A 15,582-nucleotide genomic window follows, 5' to 3' on the forward strand; every position below is an offset into this window, starting at 1 on the left:
TCATTTCTAGCATATACAAATGAAAAGGTAAAAGCAGGCTTTCACTAGCTTGAATATACAAACATTTCTGAGCCAACTAAGAAAAGGACAACTTTCAAATGCACAGTAAAAGAAAACTGGAGATAGTGGAAATGGTATACTTTTATACCAGTTATCAAAAGGTAAAAGGGATACACAAAGTTAAACTCACTGCTGTCACATCCGTTGCTCAGCACATCTATGGCAGATACTCCCGATCGTACATCATCTTGCAAATCAGATGGAGTTAGATTATCTGCTTCTCTCCTCTGCTTGGAAATAGTTTTTCACATTAATTTAGTTTTCTGAAATCAGACACTGTTTCTATACTTACAGTAACTTTATTATTGGTGTTGAATTTAGCAAATGCCTACTTGATTTCAAAGTTAGTTACAGCAAATACAACAGCAAATGCACCACAGGTACTCAGCAAAAGCCTTTTCACCTGAATTTTTCTCCCTTTCAATACTCTGAAGAAACAGAACGGCCTTTGAAAGAACAGAATTTTTTGTTTAGTCTCAGATGGTTTGTAATTTAAGAGGAACACTGTAATAATTTCTTAATAGATATGCTTTAGCTGTAGCACAGGGGAATAAGTAGAAACATTAGAGACATTTTACAGTTTGCAAGAAGAATAAAACTGTTTTTCTGCAGCATGAAAAGATACTTTAAACTGCACATTAAATGATGAAATATGCAAATCAAGGAAAAACGATAGAGCTCTACTGAAACCTGTTCAGTTTGTTTGTGGGCATATAGCAGTGGCCTGAAGATTAAGGACACCTCATGATAAGGTTCCCAAAATGCAAAACATCATACAACATCTGCTATTCTGTCAGCATCTAAAAGATTCATCCTTTTCAAATAAAATAGGATTAAGCTTATCTTCAATATATAATTGTAATCACAATCCAGTCAGCATCCATCCAATCTGGTTTTTTGTTTCTTTGTTTGTTTTTATTTATTTTTAAACACTGAAAACCAGGTTCCCAACTCCTTTGACAGAATGGCCCTCTGTAGTACCACACTAAGAGTTGTGCTAACTTCCACAAAGCCATCAAGCCAAAACCAGCCCAAACATTTGGTCTTCTATCAGAGAAATACATTTTTCTTAGCTCCAGAGCTGAATCTAACTTGGCTGTCTCTGAGAGGAGCTTTTCTGTGCAGATACACTTATTCTCCCATTTAAAAGTCTTCTAACTCTCTATGACAAAATTACTCACCAGCAGAGAACTGTTACAGTAAATTGAGTATTCTGGAAGCACAGCTTTAGAGTTTTCAGCTCAATTACCTACTTACACATGAAGCATTACCATAAATTTTCTCAGTTACTTCAATGAAGCCTCACCAGAAAAGTATCATCATTTGCAGTGGCCTCTCAACAAGCCTTGTAAGAACACAAGAGCAATACCCATACTTTTACCGATAGTCTTTATGCTGCTGATATGATAAGACAGTAAGCATGGTATGCGCATCTTACTGTTCAATTTTAGATTTTGGAATACTATTTTCACTTAGTATAAGCTGTGGTAGACATTGTTTGAGTACAGTTCAGAGTTTTCTCTAGTGTATGACAGTGAGAGAGAAACTAATAATGATATATCCAGAAGAAGACTGTACAGTGTTTCAGTGTATAGATTTCTACTATTTAGAGCCAATGGCTCAGCAGTGATTTAGGATGACAAAACTGAGCAGTCTTGTGTAATTAGAAGGAAATCAGACATGAAATACCACTTACCAAAATCTTCTTTTCCATATCTTGGTCATTGGCATCAGCAGAGTAGGTACTTTTGGAGGAAACTGGAGATTTTACATCTGCTCTGTCTGCTGCTTCCTCACTGCCATTTTCATAAAGGTGAGAAAACCCCAACAAAACCAAGTTATCACCCTGCAGAGACGACCTACTGTGCACCATTTCAAGACCTGTACTTTCAGCTTCTGAAAAGGGTGTCAGATTAAGCACCGATGGAAGTTCCATGCTTTTATCTTGCTTTCTCATAATCTCAGGTGAATCCCACGAAGTCACATCCACAATGAAATCCTGAAAGTTTTTAATAGTACCTTCAGCACAGCCTGCATCCGCATTGGTTTTTAGAGAACCGGGAATTTGATGGTGATGCTTTTTCAAAGTTTGCTGTTCTTCAGAGCTGCTGATTGTGTCCAGTTTCTGAATCGAGATATTTTCTTCTGATTGCTTAACCTGAGACTGTTTATTTCTATCATGAGCAGTAAAGTCAAACAAAGCAACTTTTTCCTGCAATGAGATAACACGTTAATTGTTCGGTGGAATTTAAATATTATTTTAGAAATGTAAAATGCACACTTAAAAGTTCCTCTCTGATTTATTAATCAAATCTATGATGATTTCTAGATTTTATATAAATACAGTTCCAAACTTCAGTTTACACACCAGCTGGCGTTTTTAAACAGGCAAATCATCAGAGAAAAAATATATCCTATTAAAAACATATCCAGAAAAAAAAATGTACCAGCTGACTTTTGGATCATACAAGAAAAAGGATATTCTTGTAGCTGTGTAGATAATCTTCCTACTTTAAAAAAATACAAATCAAAACTAGAAAACTCTCTTGAATTAACTTAAGACTTAATTTCTGACCCAGGACACCAGGAAAAAAAAAAGAGGATGAGTAGTTCTATGGACAGCTCTTTTACCTGCCATTCTAACTCAGAAGGAACTAGGAAAACCTTTTAGATACTCTTCTACCTTTCATGTTAATGTATTTCCTGATTTTCACTACTTCCACTTTTGAAGCTAAGATTAACGGTAAGGTGTTTCTTTGCTCCTCTAAGAACACTGCATTTGTTTGCATCACATCCACTGCTACATAAAGGCTCTTCAACGTTCACATTTTCAACCAGCTTTAATTCGCTATTTAGGGGTAAGTAAAGAACTGTTTAATTTCATGCAGGTTTTCTGATTTGGTACTCTAAGCAATGATCATTTCATTTTCCCTTAAGTGGTCCAGCATCGCATCCCAAATGACATTTACCTAATTCATATTAGAACAAAAGCATCACCTAAATACCACTATCTCCCCCCTTCTCCAGCTCTCAGCTATCTTGCCAAAATAGTTCATAGAATAAATCAAATACTGTAGTTTTCCTTATTCTAGGATGAACTGGGTCCACATGAACAGGTCTGTTAGAACACATGCTTTAAGACAACTAATTTGCTTACTTTCACACAGCATTCTCCAACCTTGATGACCTCCTCTCTTCAACCTACCCTACTACTTGTAGCACTTAAACATGGAAATACACAGGCTGGCATACATACAGGGATTTAAACATTTGAGAAACCAAATTTCTACTTCAAATAGATGAAGCAAAGGGGGGGAACTTAATTCCTCCATGAAGAAAAAAGGGCGCGTACTGACATTCATTGACACTTGCTGAATGTTTATGGAGACCAAACTGTGGATGTGAACACGGTGAGGCAGTGGTGGTATGTTTTAGCAGTGGGTCACTTTTGCCAGCATATATTTTTATGAGTGTGACATGCAGTCTCTTGTTCATCACTGGTGAAAACGCACGGTGACTACAGTGAAAAACAGCACTTTGAACTGGGAGTTTGTCCTATCAAAGGTGTTATTTGTATCAGTTGTAGTTTTCACGGAAATAAGTAGGACTTTCAAGGCAACCTTTATGTATATGGTACAAGACAATTTCTGTTCACTTGGTGTGGCCCGACCAAGCCAAAAGGCTGGACACCCACGACATAAGCTCTCTTACCAACACTTAACACCTGTGTAAGGGAGCCTTAGTGGACAGTAACTTGGTATATGACAGATGAATACAGCTCTCTGAAAAAACAAGTAATCTGAATTCTACTGTTTCAAAAACTGAATAACTTAATATAAGCTCATGTTTTGTTATTTGGAGAAAATAAAATGGTTCAGAGTAAATAAAGTTTTATAATAAAATTATTTCTCTCTAGTCAGTGCCTGAGAAACGATGCAAAAACAGACCCCTAAATTGACTCAATAAAGCCATTTTTATACTACATTATTCGTCATCACTCTTTCTTAGAAGAGTGTAGTACAGGCCATTGTATCAGTTTTTTTATTTCTACTATTACAGCACTGAAAAGAACACAAACAATAAGGCTTTACAAAACACATTAAATTAGCTTACTAAAAACAAAATCAGGACACCATTAAAAAAATGAAATCACATACCAGATTATCAGTTGGGGAATCAAACGACTGACCAACATGTGTTTCCAGTGCTTCCAATTCCTTCATTCCTTTCTTAAGAACTTCGCCTTGTCTTTGTCCCAAAGGACAGTCAGCATTCTCCTTATCGCGTTGCTCCTTTGGCTTGTACAATTCCAGCTGTGCAAGAAGTTCATCTCTTTCCAAACGTAAGTCTTCGAGCTCTTTTGTGTAAATCTTGATTTGATCTTTCAATTTTGTTGTGTTACCTTGCAATTCATCAGTTTCTCTCTGATTAGATACTTCTTTCTGATTCATTGCTTGCACATGTAAATCAAGTCTAGAAACTTCTAATTCATGACTATAGGCATCTTGAGCCTGACTTGCATCTCTCCTCAACTCAGTTTCAAGCTCTGATGCCTGTTTTGTTAAGTACTGCAATTCACCTTCTTCATCTTTTCTTTGATCTGCCATTGTCCTTACCTGCTTGTCTTTTCCAAGAATACTCACTTCCCTATCTTTCACGCTATCTTTGAGTTCCTGAACATGAGAAGCAGCAATCCTTGCTTCAAACTCTCTCTGAGAAATATGTGTTTGTAGAAGGCTGTACTCTTCCTGAAGTGCACTGTACTGTAATCTCAGAGTGTTTAGCTCTGCACAGTGCTGCCTTGATGATTCCTGCATGTTTTGGCATTTTTTCTCTAAAATTTCCACTTCCGTTTTGAACTGTGATTCTTTCTCTTCTAGCTGCTCCTGCAGGTCTCTTCTAACAGCTGAGGCAAACTCTAGCTCTTCCTCAAGTTCCTGCACCTTGGAGAGTAGCAATGCATTTCTTCCATGTAGATCAGTGTCACCCTGACAATCTATCAACCCTTTCTTCAACTCCTTCTGCAGGTTTTCCACTGATTTTTCCAACCCAAATTGAAAAATGTCACCTTGGTTGTCACTAACTTCATGACATACTGGTCCAAATTGTGCCAACTCTTTTTGTAGCTTCTCAATTACTCCGTGAAGTTGCTCTACCTCTTCATCTTTGTCTTTACACAGCCGTTCCTGGTCCCCACGAAGGTGCTCAATAACAGACCTGAGTTCCTCAATTTCAGATTTTTGGTCTTCCATAACCTAACAAAAGGATAATGTTGAAAGATTAAAGTATGTAGGCAGAATTACTATTGCATGTAGAATTCAAAACAGTTTTTGATTTCTTTAGATTGCACAAGTATTAAATCATAAAGGTGACACAGCAGAAAGAACTCTTAAGTTTCAGGTGGACAGCTACTCAGAATACTCTCTTTCTTAAGAGAATTACCAAACAGACTTCATTTTCAATATGACAACGTTGCTCATTTCAGGAGAGTTGGACTAGAGTTCAGATGGACTTCAAGGATCCCTTCCAACTCAAATGATACTACTATTCTATGATCTCCTCCAAAAATCAAGCAGCAAACTTCTAGTAAATATTCTTACTTTATTCTCGAGGGTATTCACTAGCTCATACTTGAGTCTTCTCAGCTGTTCATTCAGGTGATCTATTTCTTGATTCTTTTCCTTAAGTAGTGCTTGCGGGAGGGACAGAACTGAGGCATCACTTACATCTAAGTCTCCATTTTGCTTTACATGAAGTTTTGTTAGATCCTAATGAGAAAAACATTAATCTCATTAGAAAGGCCTATTTCTCTCCCAGCCCCATGGCAGGAGGGAATTACAGCCTGTATTTAAGTGTTCTCCTCCTTATCGTATTATTAATTTAACAAAACAAGGGCAACTAGTTTATTTGGGTTTGTATCGCTGGATTAAACTGACACACTGTTTCTTAATTTTCAAGGTGAGACAAAAACTAATGACTGACAATCAACCAGTTTTACAACTTAAAGTATTCGCTACAGCCACACATGTCAGGTATGCATACAAAACAGTACACATCATTATTAGGATCAAAGAAAAAGCTAAGCTTCTAAAGTCAAATTAATATAGAAGATATTGCCGTAAGCAAAGCATGAATCTACAGTGTTTGAGGCGTTCTGGGATATCTTTTGGCAAGAGAATATTGCATTTTCATTAAAATAGAAATAAACAAAATGCATGTTTATCACAATATGAAATAAAGGCCACAATACTTATAATAAGATGTCTCCAAAGTTTTAGCCAGTGAACACTAAAGCTAAGGAAGCCTACCTTCAGTTGTGCATTCTCTACCTGAAGCTGGTTGATAGTCAAAGAGCTAAGATTTTTTTGCACCTCTAGCTGCAATTTCAGCTGTAATATCTCCTCATTTTTACTGGCCAATTTATCTTTATGTTGTTCTAGGTGGTCTAACAAGCTCGCAATCTAGAAATAAAGCAAATGCATAGTTGTTTTAATAATCTCTGAAATTTAAGCAGAAAGGAAGTTTCACTCTTTTCTATACCTACTGAAAGTCTTTTCAGCAGATCCTAATGACACTAATATCTGACGCATACAAAGAGCAAAAAGCTAGTGCCCCAGCTCCTCATCTGGTTATCAAATTCCTGCAATGGTGAATTTATTTTTCTTTATAAAAATAAAACTGCTCATGAAAGATGTGTTAACCTATGTTCTGAGCTATGCAGGCTTGACCACTTATGTAGTTTGAGATAAAATGCTTAATAAAAAAATTAAGCGTTAGCCTTTGATGCTTGACATTATCACAAGCAATAACACTGTTCTTCTATTAAGAGGCAGAAAGTAACATCACAGCACTAATCCCAGTACACAGCTATTAAAAAAAAAAACAACACAAATCTGAGCATTGAAACCTTACACACGTAGGAGAAAAAGCAATGACATATTCCTCACAGTTTTTATTTTTTTAAAATTTTTTTTTACCATCTCTTGCTCTACTATGTAGCGAGGTTTCGATGCTTTAAGAAAAAGGCCTACTGACTTCCGAAATATGACTTCTGGAGAGACATGAAGCTTCCGGCTCTTGTAACACAGATGTGCAATCAACTGGAGGATCATTCAATCCTTTTTGTTCTTATTGCACATCCTAAATTGGTCTGTGTGTTTGTATATTACACATGTAAAAATTATGCAATAGAATCATAAAATGGCTTGGGCAGGAAGGGACCCCAAGGATCGTCAAGCTCCAACTCCTCGGCTGTAGGCAGTCTTGCCAATGGCTAGATCAAACACTAGATCAAGGCTGCCTATCCCTGAGCATCCTGTGCCAGGCCATCACCACTCTTTCAGTGAGAAATTTCCCCATAACATCTAATCTAAATCTCCCCTCCTTTAGTTTAAAACCATTCCTTTAAAATCATTGTATTATCACTATCAGAGGGTGTAAAAAGTTTATTTCCCTCCTGCTTATAATCTCCCTTTAAAAACTGGGAGGCCACAATGAGCTCTCCCCACAGTCTTCTCTTTTCCAGCCTCAGCAAGCCTATTTCTTTACAGAAATGGTGCTTCAGCCCTCTGACCATCTTAGCGGTCCTCATCTGGACCTGTTCCAACAGCTCCATATCTTTCTTGTGTTGGGGGCTTCACACTCCAGATTGGCCTCATGAAGGCTGAGTAGAGACAAGCAATCACATCCCTTGCTCTGCTGGCCACTCCTCTTTTGAAGCAGCTTAGGACCAAGTTAGCCTTTAGGACTGAAAATGAACACTCTTTGTTTACATTATGTTTTTCACCTACCAGGACCCCTAAGTCCTTCCTCAGCAGGGCTGCTCTCTATGAGTTCTTCTCCAGGTCTGTACACATACCTAGGATTGCCCCAAAACAAATGTAACACCTCATACTTGGCTTTGTTGAACCTCATTAGGTTCATAGTGGCTCGCCTTTCCAGTTTGTCAAGGTCCCTTTGCATGGCACCTCTTCATTCTATCATATCAACTGCACCACTCAGACTGGTGTTGTCTGCAGAACTGCTGAGGGTGAACATTACCTGATAGTATCGGAATATACAGCATAAGTATACAGGGGTGAGTAGGTGCATTCAAAAACTTAATCCAAGGATTAAACTCTCAGTTACAAGTTTGCAGATGATTCTAGAACTACATGAGTGATCTAATAAGGATCAGGATAACACTGAAACTGAACAGATTACCTCTCCTTCTTTCCTCTCAAGTGATTCCTGTTCTGCCTGTAACCGTTCCTTCAGCCCTTGGTCAGAAGTGCCTTCCACAGGTACTCCATGCCTCACTTCATCCAGTTTAGATTGCAGGGCAGAGATCTGAATCAAATTCTTGTACTGCTGCTGTTGCAATGCTTCTTTATCCTGCAAGGTAACTTATGTTAGTGTTGACTGTACTCAATATACAGACCTAATCAAACAGAATAATCCTGCCAGAATATGTCTTCATGCCTGAAGCATGATTCTTCAAGCTCTAATGCAAGAACAAAAATACTTATTTCCAGTGCTCTACGAAGGCACAGTGATGTAAAACTATTGAATGTTTTTAGCACATTTGTCAATCTAATTTTAAGTGCTGAAAATTTAGCACACAGCCATAAGACCATACTTTTTCAATTTTACACTGTTCCATAAGGTTAATGATCAATAGCAATATCCAATTTGAGTATATTACCATATATTTACCAAGCTAAACTCAAGAGGTGAAGATTTAGGTGGTGGAAGGTAGACCAAACACTACCTACAAATATATCACATTATGTCAGAACATGAAGCACTAGCACTATATTTCTGTCAGATGGTGTGGTCTCTCAAGCTATCATGTTTTTGTTTTTGTCTTTATTTTTAAAGCTTCTCCTTCAGTTCCCAATATGGTTTTCTCACAAGTATTTCTCAGGATCTTGGTCACTTCAAGAAGAAAAACTTCACTTGGGTAACTTGGGTAGTTATCCAACTGACAGGCACACATTTTTTTTCTTAAAAAAATATGCCATAGCCCAATAAACACACCTCTAATAACATGGTTATTTTAGATTCATTAAGTGAAAAAAACTGACTGACTTCTCTAATTAGAGAACTAAGACTTTGAGTACACAGATAACACCTTCTGGTCTTAAAATGAAAGAATCATCAATAAAGTTAAAAAAAAAAAACAAAAAACCAAATTTAATTTGTACTGCACTACCAAAACTGCATGCTCAACAACCTATATTTAAAACAGCTGCCAAAACCACCACTCAGTTACTGAAGATCTCCAGACTCCAGCCAGCAGCCCTTAGGTAAAAAGCCATTCTGGCTTCAAGAGAGACATCCACCCCACCCACAAAGCTCACAGGAGGAAATGGGGAAACTACAGGGAGAGAGCCAGTTGGGGTGTGATGCTTTGTCATCCTCACCTATTATCTCTCACATGATAAAGCAAGAAATTACGAAGGTATCACCCACACTTTTGAATAGGAAAGCACCGTCCAGAGAAATATTTGTTTGCATGGAAGGGAAAAACAAACTTTTCTTATCACTACGTGGAACTTACAGTATCCTCCAGCCGCTTCGGAATCCTGCTGACAGACATGACAGAGACTACAGCAAAACCCAAGTAACACTGGTGCCTATCTCTTAGATTTCACATCAACCACGAGCAAGATATTATCCACACCATTCCAGAGATTCTGATTGCTTACAAAAAGCCCCCGATGACAACATGAAAATCCGGATCAATCACAGCAGAACCAGGCCGCTTCCTCTCAGATGTTCCTGCGTTTAGTACACAGCAAAGCTATGTGTGTGCCATACTATTCCCAGAGCTCTGCACAAAGGAGTGAAGTTTCTCTTAACATTCTCCTGTTGCTATGTTCTAAGGTCATGACAGTGAACCAGCAACAGCAAACAGCAACCCAGGCAAAAACCAGAGCTTTATGCGCTCTATCATCAATATAAGAGATACTTCTGGATTCCCATACAGATAAAGGGTCTAACAAGGCATCTTGCCAAAATACATGGGGATAGCAGGCTCCTTAAGGGAGCAAAAAGAAGGGCTTACAACCTACTATGGCCCAACCCCAACAAAAAGCATCACTAGCTTGAACAACAGAAAGGAACTAGACAAGGAAGGAACAAGGAATATTTAATATTTGATTCTAAGCAAGTGATGACAGGATAGATAGATCTGAGTTAAGTCTCCATTCTCCATAAAATAAATACCATCCCGTATTCAAAATTAGTTGTTCTAGGTCTATTTCTCAGTAAAACTAGTCTCTATTACCTGCAATGTGCATATTTTTGTATGTTGGCATTTTGGATGCAATAAAGATCCACAGCAGCTACTCATATTGAGTGTATTTTTACCAAAAAATCTTGCGACACACAATTGCTCTTACAGCTTACTTGACACTTACATGACTCACAAAATTGCTTAGTGATGAGCTATCACAATAACCACAACTGCTAAATCCAGTGGTGCAACTTTGTTTAAAATTAAAAAAATGATTTCTCAAAAAAGTTTAAATTTGGCTTGTTTAGGATTTGTAGAGAATGGCCAATTTACTGGGATACTCAGAGATCTAAAAGAATAGTTTTAATTCACACAAATAATGAAAACCTGTTCAAAGTGCCAGGGGTTCGGACACAAGAGCAACTTACAAACAACCTGCAGACTCCACTCACTTCAAGGCAAACTAGACAGAAAGCTGACGGGGAAAGATCTCTAGAGCTTTCTGCTCTGAGCCCCAGCTCAAAGCAGAACAAACCTAGCTCTGGTCAGGTACTTGGCCAGCCAAATTCTAGATAATTGGAAGTCAGAGAAACCACTGCCACACTGAAAGCCTCTTTCAGCACAGACTGCCCACAGTACGAGTTACCCTCCCTCGTTTAGTTGGAATTTCCCCTGTATTCCTTCCTCCTTTCACAGCGCACCACCAAGTCTGACTCTATACTTTTTCTAACCTCGTTTTATAATATACTTGTAGGCATCAATATGACCTTCACAAAGCTAAACAAAACCTGTTCAGCTTCCCCTCATAAATCATTTGCTCCAGTCCTTTAACCATCTTATCTTGATGGTACTCCAAGTTCAACAACTTTTTCTACTATGTTGATGCCTTTGTTGTACAGAGAAATCTGAAACAATTCTCCAGATACCATCTATTTGGCAACAGTGAGATTGCAATAGTACTACTTAATGAAGAGACCTGCTAGTCTATATCATACGTAACTGAAGCTATAATAAAAATACTTTGTTCACTATTTTTAAAATAGTGGAAGCAACTATTTAGGGAGTAATCAATTAAAAGGTTAATTTAGTTTAGATCACCCTATTCTTAAATCTTCAAACTTGACATACACCTGAACAATGCATAACAAAGGAAAACTGCTGGAAGGAAAAAAATATTTATTATAAGGCAGAAAAGGATACTCAATTGCTTAGCAGTTTGTCTGAATAATGTCTTTACCAGTTAAGTATTTAAAAATTACCTGTTTTAATTCAGTTTCTAATTTCTTCATTTTTTGAAGTTGTTGTTGCAAGTAGTTTACAGTCTTTGAGACTTCAGTTTTGCTGTGCTCCAGTTCTTGTACTTGTGCCACCAGTTTTTCAATCTCTTTATCACGAGCTGCAATTTCTTGATGCTTTTGTTCCTTTTCTAATAACAGCTTATTGTAATCATCCACCTTCTCTTTTACTTCTGCTTGTAAAGATTCTACCTATACAGAAATCACATTAGACGGATACTCAGCAATGTAAGAAGCTTCCAGTTGGAACCAAGACTAATTTCATGGCTAAGAAGGCAGAATTTTGCTATGGATTAAACTAGTGCTAAGACAATAGATAAATCAGAGGCAGAAAAAGGATGAAAAAGTAATTTCCTGATACTTTGCTTTCTGAATGGAGTGGCTCTCAAATACAAATTTGATTACTCTCATTTAGCATTTATAGTATTCTAGCAAATGCTGCATAGAATTATACTCTGAAGGCCCAGCAGTCATCAAAAAGGACCTTATTTGTTTTATGTATTAAGATTTTAAAACCTCGGTATCACATTAATTATTACTAATAATGTTGATCTATTTCTGTAACCTCAGAACTAGTTTTCATTACTTCAGTGAATTCCAATTTAAAGGAAAAACACCAAGAACTGAAAAATGAATTTGTAACTTAATCAATACCTCCAATTCAGAGAAATTCACTACAGTCAGTGGAGAATGAGCACTCCTTTACTACAAGGTACTTAAATTCATAAAGGACGACAACTTTGCATTTTCGCTCAGTAAGATCCAATCATGCAAAGAGCCTCAGAAAAACACATTCATCCCCATAACTAATGTGAAGGCAGAGCTAGAAGCATTGGTAGGTGACAGGCAGGAAAGAACTGAGTGTGACTGAGTGAGTTATATCAGAACTGATAAAGTCATCAAGGACATGGAAATGGTGCCCAGAAGTGAAAGCAATGGAAAATCCTCTAAAAGAGAATTTTTTGGTCATCTGCTCTTATTGCTACATGCAGAAATTAAAAGTTCAAATGAACTGCTTAAGTGCAATAAGCAATTCCTGCTATGATAGCTTTGTTAAACAGCTGTGTAGGAACTGTCTAAATCCTGATGCATATACTACACATGTATGTACAATTCTCTTTCACTTGCTTAGTCACTTCCCTTGCATGCCTTTTTCCATTTAAGTTTTTATTCCTTTTTGAGAAAGGTTGAAAATAGTTACATCAACTAATAATAAACTTTTCTTTACTTCCCCTTTACTAAGCCACTTAACAGTCTGTCAGACTTCAAATTCCGTGAATCACAAAACAGTCTGGGTTGAAAGGGACCGTGAAAATCATCTAGTTCCAACCCCCTGCCATGGACAGGTTGTCCCCACCACAAGATCAGGCTGCCCAGGGCCCATCCAACCTGACCTTGTGCACCAGGGGCACCCACATCTCCCTGGACAGCAGGGCCTCCCTGCTCTCTGAGTAAAGATTTTTTTCCTAATATCTAACATAAATCTCCCCTCTTTGGTTAAAAACTATTCCCACTTGTCTTATCACTATCAGAGGGTGTAAAAAAAAAAAACCAAACAAAAAAACCAACAAAAAACAACAGCACACTCTCTCCTTTTAAATACAGAGAGGCCCTAAACTTCCCCAGACAGAATAAGCCCAGCTCCCTCAGCCTGTCTTCATAAGTCACTGCTGACCATTGTTGCTCTCCTCTGGATGCGCTCTAATAGATCCACTTCTTTCTTGTGTGGGGGTCCTAGCGCTAGATGCAGTGCCCCATCAAAAATAAATAAATGAATAATAAAAAGGAAGTATTTATAAACAAGAAATTAAATTGAAAGCAGTTTCCCACTCTTGAAAAGATCATGTCATTCTAAGACATATATCACTATTTCTGAGTCAAACTGAAGCAGACTTGACATAGGAAGAAGAGAAAAAAGCAGAAGTGTATCTAGTTAAGGAGAAGGGTTTGAAAGGAAGAAGAAAGGAAGGAAAGGTTAAAGAAATGTTCATGCTGCTTTTCATACCTGTAGAATCAAGTCATAGTTCTGTATAATGTTCATTTATGGAAAAAAACAAACAAACAAACAAAAAAACAGAAGTTAATTTTTGAAACAAAGTATCAAGTAAATAAATATATATACAAAAGGACTGTATCTTGTATGACAAGTAGTGTAGTTGGACAAATGCAACAAGTTTGGAACCCAGAAGCCTTTCCTCAGTTGTCCTTTGTAGAGTTAGTATCTGTGCTCTCCACATTTAATTTAAATCAGACGCATAAACTGTGAAGCTTCATTGTAGTTTGTGTTCAAATAAAACACTTCTGAGTAATGCAAGTACTCTCGCACTGAAGTCTTAAGAGCCAGTCACCAAAGAATTACTGACATCTAGCTGTAGTTTAATGGCCAAAGGAGATGTACATGATTTTACTCACCCCATACTTCTTGGGCTCTCCTGAATTCTGTGACTTAGTCGAAAGTTTTAACTGTTCTTCCAGCTTCTTAATTTCTTGCTGAAAATCATCACGTTCGTGTTCTCTTTCTATAGCTTGTTCCTACCAACCCAGAGATAATTAAAACCTTTTCAGAAACTTTTAAATTCATTAAGTTATTGAGTAGAAGAAATTGTTGTTTGCTTGTTTCATTGCTTGGGTTTTGTTTTGGCTTTTTATGCTGTGAAGAAGCCATGCTCACTTACAAGTGCCTAAAAAGCTTTTTGTAGTCCTGAAAGCTTAGCTAAAATTACAGGGAAAGACAAAGGAAAAAAAAAGAATCTAACTCCAACATACAAGTTGCCATCAGCAATTACAATGGTCTTATCTTTTAAAGAAAAGAAAATGCATTGTATTGTAGGGACTGCTGCAAACTAGGAGTAGTATTTATCACCTAAAAACCATGAGAATATAGCATCTAGCTTGCTTACATCCATAAACTGTCGTTGGTTTTTAAGCTGTTTTTCAAGGACTTCAATTTGTTGCTTTAATTCAGCAGCCTCCATCAATTGTTTAGTAAGGTCTTGATTACTATGCAGCTGTTCTTCCAGTTCCATCTCCAGAACTTTCATTTGAGAGCGTAAGTTGGAATGGTCCTTTTCTGCCTGACACTCAAGTTCCAATTTCTCCTTTGCAAGAAGTTCCACTTCTTTGAGTAGACCTAAACAAGAACATAAACATAACAACATTATCAGCATAGGGTACAAAAATCAACCTGAGTTGATAAGACTCAGAATCAAGAGGTTTGTAGTAGATTCTCAGTCATCCTTGGTCTCTTACTGTAGCAACTCTGCTTCCTCTGCATTAAAAGGATACCAAAGTATGCAAGGTAAAAAAACAAAAAAGTTAATTAAACAAGAGAAACGGAACTGTATCTGCTTCTTTAACCACTTGCCAGATTTGCTAAGTGCCCTTGGTAGTTTTCAAATTCAACTGAAATAAAGAACTTCTCAGTGACAAAGTTCCTTACCAGCTATTTCTTGTACAAGTGCACTGTCAATGGGTACAACACACCAGTCGGAAGATAAAAAGAGCATTTTTTTTGCAGTCATGTGAGACAATACGTTAAGTACTCCTTATCCTGTATGTTAATCCATGTCTGTAATTGGATTGCAGCTACCACAAAAATCCTTTCATATTTTAATCGTGCAAGTTTGTTGCAACATTCTTGGTTAGTCACACATTTTATATAAGAATTAGTATGCTTTTGAGTTTCTCCCAGACTGAGATGGAATATCTAGTGCCTTAGCCCACTTTTTAGTTTCTGCCAATGTACTCAAAGCAGGATTCAATCCAATTGGATTCAAAGAGCTGGCACAGATTCAGCCTTTGCAATCTGTCATACAGTTCCATGACAGCCAGAAGTACTTGTGCTCAAAAGTACTTGAAAATAATCTTTTGTGTTTCCTTTGGGACAAAATCTTTCATATGTCATATGAAAGCTCAGACAGACAACTTTTAATATTGACACAAGTACAACATGAGTATTTTGCACTAAGTTTGAAATGTCAAGGGCTAAGTCAAATAGCAGAACAGGGA

General features: G+C 37.4%; 1 protein-coding gene across 43 annotated transcripts in view; it reads right to left on the reverse strand.

The window, feature by feature from the left end:
- PCNT (pericentrin) overlaps positions 1–15,582 on the reverse strand; it is an 83,795-nt gene that overhangs the window by 20,166 nt on the left and 48,047 nt on the right. For 23 of the 43 annotated variants that reach the window (XM_085553763.1, XM_085553762.1, XM_085553761.1 and 20 more), the window contains 10 exons: positions 14,475–14,704; positions 13,987–14,106; positions 13,580–13,600; positions 11,539–11,766; positions 8,263–8,433; positions 6,369–6,521; positions 5,661–5,828; positions 4,218–5,315; positions 1,757–2,272; positions 191–290 (listed from right to left, as the gene is read on the reverse strand). In XM_085553763.1, the coding sequence (XP_085409889.1) occupies positions 191–290; positions 1,757–2,272; positions 4,218–5,315; positions 5,661–5,828; positions 6,369–6,521; positions 8,263–8,433; positions 11,539–11,766; positions 13,580–13,600; positions 13,987–14,106; positions 14,475–14,704 (2,805 nt within the window). The remainder of the gene's footprint in view (positions 1–190; positions 291–1,756; positions 2,273–4,217; positions 5,316–5,660; positions 5,829–6,368; positions 6,522–8,262; positions 8,434–11,538; positions 11,767–13,579; positions 13,601–13,986; positions 14,107–14,474; positions 14,705–15,582) is intronic. The other 20 variants (XM_032445873.2, XM_085553738.1, XM_085553734.1 and 17 more) reach the window with 10 other exon arrangements.

This window comes from Coturnix japonica, chromosome 7, assembly GCF_054131305.1.
Source record: "Coturnix japonica strain WE chromosome 7, WE-NBRP24, whole genome shotgun sequence".
In the NCBI taxonomy this organism is placed as follows: Eukaryota; Metazoa; Chordata; class Aves; order Galliformes; family Phasianidae; genus Coturnix; species Coturnix japonica.